Below are 7,098 nucleotides of genomic sequence, written 5' to 3'. Positions count from 1 at the left end.
ACATCCCAAAAAAACGGTCGTGTTGAACGTGTCCTCCGCACCCTCAATGAGATTGTTCGTGCGTTGCTTTTTCATGCACACATGCCAGCACGGTTCTGGCCAAATGCTCTTGCTACTGCCACGCTTCTCCTTAACATCCGGCCTTGCAAACCACGATGGAGCTATACACCTCATCACCTCTTGTTCGAGTGTCCTCCATCCTATGATGATCTTCACGTCTTTGGTTGTTTATGTTACCCCAACATTACCGCCACCGCTCCACACAAACTTGCACCTCGGTCTCTCGCTTGTGTGTTTCTTGGCTATCAACCCAACACCAAAGGCTTTCGCTTCTATGATCCCGTCCCTCGTCGTGTGTTCGTCTCGAGGCACGTTTACTTTGACGAGGTTGTCTTCCCTTTTGAGCAGGTCACTTCGACAGCGGCGACATCTTCGGAGACCGGCCCTCGACGATCGCGTGGCGCCCTTGTACTACCTACGTCGGGGCCGCCTGCTCCCTTGGCGGCCCGTCCGGTTCTCTTGACCGGATCCTCCTCGCCGGCAGTGGTGCAACCGGCCTCGACTCAGCCGGCTCAGGAGGAGCCGACTTCGTCCCCGCTAGCCTCGGCACCAGCCCATGCAGGTGTGTCGGCCTCCTCATCGCCCTTGGCCACCTCCTCCGTCGCGGTGTCGCGCCCTGCTGCACCAAAGGCGCCTTCGTCGCCACTGTCCGCGGTCTCACCCGCGGACCTGTCTTCGCCACCCACGGCTCCGTCCGCGGTCTCGTCGCCACCGCCTTCTGCGGCTTCACCCGCGGCCTCGACCGTGGTCTCATCGCCGCCGCCCTCTGCAGCCTCACCGGTGGCCTCGACCGTCGCCTCATCGCCTGCGGTCTCTTCCGTGGCTTTCACCCGCGGTTGTGGCTTCGCCTCGACGACGGCCTCACCTCCCGCCTCCGCCACCTCATCACTCTATGGTGACGCGTGCTAAGGACGGGATTCATCAGCCGAACCCCCGCTACCACAACCTCAGTGTCACGGCCATCTCTCCGGTACCGCGCTCGGTGTGCTCTGCTTTGAGCGACCCGCACTGGCTCACGGCCATGCGCGCTGAGTATGATGCTCTTGTCGCCAATAGGACCTGGACGTTGGTCCCTCGCCCTCCCGGTGCCAACATCATTACCGGCAAATGGGTGTTTCAGCATAAAATTCTACCGGATGGCTCTCTGGACAGGTACAAGGCTCGTTGGGTCATTCGTGGATTTGCACAACGTGCCGGTGTTGACTTCTCGGAGACCTTCTCCCCGGTTGTTAAACCCGCCATGATTCGTGTTGTCCTTCAGCTCGCCGCATCTTGACACTAGCCTGTTCATCAGCTTGACAAACAATGCCTTCCTCTACGGTCATCTTCAGGAGCGTGTTCTTTGTCAGTAGCCAGCTGGTTTTGTTGATCCCACTTGGCCTGATGGCGTTTGCCTGCTCTCATGGTCTCTCTATGGCCTAAAACAGGCGCCTCGTGCGTGGTATCAACGCATTGCAGGATTCCTCACTACTCTCGGGTTTCGCAACACCACCTCTGACACGTTGCTATTTGTGCTTCATCGAGCTGATCATGTCGCCATGCTTCTTCTATATGTTGATGATATCTTCATCACCGCCTCTCGTGCGGATTTACTTCATGACATTATTGACCGCCTTGGTTCTCAGTTTCGGCTGAAGGACTTGGGCGTGTTGCACTTCTTCCTCGGCATTAATGTGCGGCGTGATGCCTCCGGATTTTTTTCTTCATTAAGGACAGTATGCTCTTGATCTATTGGATCGTGCTGGCATGACCGATAGCAAACCTGCTGCTACTCCTGCCGAGGCCAAGCCGAAGCTCTCTGCCACTGTTGGACAGCTTGCCACTGACGCCGCTCTCTACCGCAGTATTGTTGGTGCTCTTTAGTACATCACGCTCACCAGACCAGATATTCAATTTGCCGTGCAACAAGTTTGCTTGCACATGCACTCGCCTCGTGATGTTGACTGGTCTCTGGTCAAGCGCATTCTCTGGTACATTCGCAGCACACCGACCTTCGGTCTTCATCTTCGTGCCTCCGCCTCCATCGAGCTTTTTGCCTACACTGATGTGGATTGGGCCGGCTGTCCTGACACTCGACGGTCCACATCGGGATATTGTGTCTTCTTTGGTGACTCTCTCATCTCATGGTCCTCTAAGCGGCAGCCCACCGTCTCCCGCTCGAGTGCTGTGGCCGAGTACCGTGCCGTCGCCTACGTTGTTGCCGAGACATGTTGGCTACATCAACTACTTGGCGAACTTCGGGTCACGATCCCGAAAGCTATGGTGGTTTTCTGTGATAATGTTTCGGCCACCTACCTCGCGGCCAGTCCGGTGTAGCATAAGCGCACCAAGCATATTGAACTTGATGTTCACTTCGTCCGCGAGAAGGTTCAGTTGAGTCAGCTTCGTGTTCTTCATGTACCGACCACCCAACAATTTGCCGACATTATGACCAAAGGGCTTCCAACCGCTGCAATTCTTTCCATCGCCGACGCCGACGCTTCGACTGGGGGGGGGGGGGATGTTGAACGTGACATATTTGTATTACTATTCCTGTAATCTCTAGCCTTGTATAGCTGACTCCTAGAGATATGATAGGATTAGTTTTCTTGTCACGCAAGACATCTCGTGTATATATTGTGACAAACTCCAAGGAATACAATTGAGTTGCATCCCATATTCTTTCTACAATTCCCATTTTGAAATTTGAGTTTATGAGGTAGTATCTCAATGACATTGGTATATGTGTTGTTTCGTCCACTCTTTTGCGCCATGCATGAAAAGTCTCTCGCCTCTTGAATTATATATAGATCGTATATATGAGAATTAAGAGGGCCGTCGGTTAAGCCTGAATGATGCATGGCATCTTTGGTTTAGATTTTACATATGATTTAGCCACTCTTTTTTCTGACAGAAAGACTGTAAGGGACCCCCTACAATATAATTGGTGCAACAAACCCAAATTGTAAGTACCATGCCTTGAACCTGGGTGGGTGGGAAGGCATCAGCCCCTTCCCACTACTAGGCTATGCCTTAGTCTGCGATTTAGCCACTCTTGTCGTGTCTCACCTCCATCGAATCGACATACACGTATCCAATCTTAGTAATCCTAAGATGGAAGAGGGAATCAATTGAACATGTTTTCTTTACATCTATTGACTTGATACAAACCCTTATCTGAAAAGAAGAAGAAAAGTTTTACAATCCTATGTACACAAATCGGCGCCCTTCCAAAAAACAAACGACACCCATCTAGCGATCGATACCACTTGTGGCTCTCACTTGATGCAAGAGTGTACCTACGATTGATCACTTGCATACGTCGCATTCAACGGGTGCATCCTACGTACATTTGATTGCATGCAGTGTCAACCGAAAGATAAAAATGAAACCAACGATGATATATATATATATATATATATATATATATATATATATATATATATATATATATATATATATATATAATAGAGGATAAGCAAAACTGATAATTAATACCTCATGGTTTGGGTGCTTGGTGGTGGAGTTGCAGTGGCATGGTTCATGTTGTTTTGGCGCCAATCTAGTGACACGAAGCATATGTCGCAGCCTTGTCTGCGCGTGATTGTAGATGCTACACACACATGCATATAGTTCATATTATTCATTCATGGAATTAATGTAATCAAATGAATTAGTTGATGCATGCATGGAATTAGGTAGTAGGTAGCTAGGTTGGTACGTACCTGAGCCTGTGCCTGTTGCAGGCGTAGAAGAAGACAAGGATGCCATTGAGGATGCCCCTGATGGCCCGGAAGATCTGCGAGAAGAGGTCATTCCACAAGGTCTTGAGCGTGGTCATGTCGAAAGCGCTCTGTTGCGCCTCCGACATGTGGTTGAGCTCGAAGATGCTGCTCAGAGTCTCCCAAATGTCCTTGAAGAAGTTGTAGCTGTTGGACAGCACGGACCCCGCGCACGCTGCGACCGCCACCGCAAACCTCGCCGGCAACACCACCACCTTGAGCACCGGCCACAAGGACGTGACCAATCCGGCGACGCAGTCTAGCACGACGTCGAACGGCGCCCACACCACCTCTGCCAGGTCCACCACCAGGCGCCACGCGTGTGAGGCTAGGAGGCCCAGTGTGGCAAGCAGCTGGCACAAGCCTAGGTCGGCCAATGGAGCGAGCATAACACGGAGCAGCGCCCTGGCGGCGTGCAGGAGCGTGAGCAGCCCCTGCATGAACTTGCGCAGGTTGCGGAGGAAGAGGATGGTGCCCAGGTACTGGATGCGGGTCACCATGTCCCACGTCTCGATCCACTCGAAGAGCGGGCCGCAGATGCGCGCCGCCGCCGACTTGAGCAGCGGCACGTTCTTGTACAGGTCGTAGAAGCCGATGATGACCGTGACGAGGGAGGCCATGACGTAGAGGCTCCGCGCCAGGGGCCGCATCCAGGGCCGGTACATGTGGCACAGCACCGGGTACGACTGCAGGAAGATGACCCACGACGGCAGCCCAGACTCGAGCAGCGTGAGCAGCCGGATGTCCGACGTGATGATCTGCCGGAGCTTGAACGGCAGCGCCGCGTCCCGGGACCGGAACAGGAGCAGGGTGTCGCTGTACCTATAGTGCTGCATCTGCATCTGCATCTGCGTGGGAGCCTCCACCGCCTCCTCCTCGCCATCGCCATCGGTGTCCTGCTGCTGTAGTTGTAGATTCCTCCTCCTAGCCCTGCTCCGCCAGCTCATCCTCCTCCTCAACGTGGGCGTGCACCTCTCGTCGCCGCTGCTGCTGGCCGCCATCGTATTCATAACGTCGTCGCGAGCGTGTTCCTCTTCTCCGGCGGATGCCGCGGAGGAGGAGCGATGATGGCGAGGACGAGGGCGATGATGGTGGTGGTGATAGTGGAGGAGGTACCCTCGGAGGGAGTGCGTCTCGGAGGCGAGGCCGAGGAACCACTCAGACGCGCACCCGGCGGCCTGCTCGGCGCTGTAAAACTCCCACTTGTTGAGGTAGCGCGCCTCCAGGGCGAGGGACGTGTCGGTGAGCAGGTCGTTGTAGTAGTTGATGCCGTGCACGTCCCGCCATGACACCTCGAACACCAGGAACCCGTGGAGCAGCGCCGGGGTCGAGTTCGCCACCGCCAGCCACCTTCGCATCGCCGCCGTTATTTTTCTTTTCTCTGTGCACGAGCTCGCCATCGCCATCGCCGCCGTGTCGGTGCCACTCCTCGAATTCACGAAGGGAGACATCCTGTACTGCATCAATTGCCGGATGCAAGCTAGAGCTTTTAAGTGTGATCATCATGTTCATGTCCAGTTTGTTAGTTAGGTTCAAATCTCTCTCCCTTTAAAACATACATATATATATATATATATCTATCTTGCTTTCTTTGAGAAATTAATAGGCAAACATATGCATTAACCAGAGACACACTAATTGCTCCATCCTTTGTATATCAAAAATGCACATCATACTATATATCTCCCCTATATATGGATATATAGTACTCCCTCCGTAAACTAATATAAGAGCGTTTAGATCACTTTAGTAGGATCATATTATTTTAGACATTGGGATTGGGGTTGGGGTTGCATTTTAGACAACATCACTTATTATTTTGTAGGATCATATCCATTGGGAGAAGAACACATGCATGAGATCAATCAAATTAATTTTTTCTTGAATTAGAGCCTATGATATATATAATACCACGAGTCTCTCTTTCTTCATATAATGATGATACACCACGACAACTAAATGTCTAGTTGACGCCTACCATACGTTGTTGTCGGGTCAGAGAGGTTAATAGATGCAGAATCAACCAATTAAGTAAGAGTAATGCATGCACCTAATACTATATAATAATTAATAAACCAAAAAGATGCATGTGAGTAGAGTACCATATAGGATAGGGGTACCTTTGTGATCATGAACTGCCATAGCCTTGCGGATCTGGACTGCTTGCCGGTCATCCATGGCTGGTTGTCCACCAGAATCAACACCTTCTTGCTCACCGGCGCAAAGTAGAGGAACGCCCGGGAGATGTAAGACTGCATGTCCCTGCACCAAATTCATGCATGCATTCCATCAAGCAATTAATGCCTTGCCTTATTAATTGGATCACCGGCCGACTCGACCAAATTCATTCATTCTTCACAAGTACGTGCAATGGAATTCAATTGGTTTACCGTACCCTATCTGCAAGCTTGTCAAGGGATATATATCCGGCAGAGGATCCATACAGATGGCTAGCTAGCTGCTAGCTAGGATGACAACACCACATCAAATCGTATAAATCCGATTAATTCTTCCAAGAGATCTCCATAGGCTCATTGTCAATTGCAAAAGGTTGGATAAGAGAGAGAGAGAGAGAGAGAGAGAGAGAGAGAGAGAGAGTCGCTCTTCTCTCCCCCCAGCACGCCGGTGAAGGAAGGAAGGTCGAGGACGCATGCCTCCCCCTTCTCAACTCCATTTTTAGACCTAGATGATCCATGCATATTATTAGATTAGATGCAACGTGTTTTGTTTACTAAAATAAGGTCATCATGAATTCATGATATGCTTTAATGATCGCAACTAATCCTTCACGAGGTTTCCCAAAATAGAATCACGGTGTAGGATATTTTTATCATCGAACAAAACCCTAGCTAGCTAATCATGAGCAACACTAACTATTGGTCTCCTAGGACAATGCATAAATTAAGCTTACCTTCTTGACCAGTTGAACCACTTCGATACGGCACACCATCGCAGTGTCATCCCACCATTGCTCATGGCATGAACATGCTCCATGCAATCACTTGCACATTGTCCATCCCCACTTAAACTCCGTTACGTACATCACGTTACGACAACCAACAACAATAGACCATGTTGCACAACTATAGCTCGGGCCATCGTTGCATTTACGACCAACGAACAAACGAAAGCCGTTCGAATGCGAATTATACTTGTCATGCTCTATGAACCGTACATGATGAGCTTCACCGGAAAGAGTTGAACGGAGTCATTTTTAAATCGACTCCGAAAACGCCCTAGATAAAGTCAGGTGGTCCTTTCTTTCACACATTCTCTT

At 50.7% G+C, this 7,098-nt stretch overlaps 1 protein-coding gene across 1 annotated transcript; it reads right to left on the bottom strand.

The window, feature by feature from the left end:
- Positions 1-3,248: 3,248 nt before the first annotated feature.
- On the bottom strand, positions 3,249-6,079 carry LOC123161756 (uncharacterized). The gene is made up of 4 exons (XM_044579555.1): positions 5,942-6,079; positions 3,765-5,278; positions 3,538-3,652; positions 3,249-3,381 (listed from the first exon to the last, which is right to left on the bottom strand). Exons 1-4 carry the CDS (start codon positions 6,077-6,079, stop codon positions 3,349-3,351), a joined length of 1,800 nt encoding a protein of 599 aa, XP_044435490.1. The 3' UTR covers positions 3,249-3,348.
- Positions 6,080-7,098: the final 1,019 nt, after the last annotated feature.

This window comes from Triticum aestivum, chromosome 1D (assembly GCF_018294505.1).
Source record: "Triticum aestivum cultivar Chinese Spring chromosome 1D, IWGSC CS RefSeq v2.1, whole genome shotgun sequence".
Taxonomy (NCBI): Eukaryota; Viridiplantae; Streptophyta; class Magnoliopsida; order Poales; family Poaceae; genus Triticum; species Triticum aestivum.
Note: the sequence above shows the minus strand (reverse complement) of the source record. Positions and strands in the feature narration are given on the sequence as shown.

Coding starts and splice junctions, on each gene's coding strand:
- LOC123161756 (XM_044579555.1), bottom strand. CDS start 6,079: ATGCAGTCTTACATCTCCCGGGCGTTCCTCTACTTTGCGCCGGTGAGC. Junction 5,279..5,941: donor GGCAGTTCATGATCACAAAG/GTACCCCTATCC, acceptor CAATTGATGCAG/TACAGGATGTCTCCCTTCGT. Junction 3,382..3,537: donor CCAAGCACCCAAACCATGAG/GTATTAATTATC, acceptor AAATGTACGTAG/GATGCACCCGTTGAATGCGA.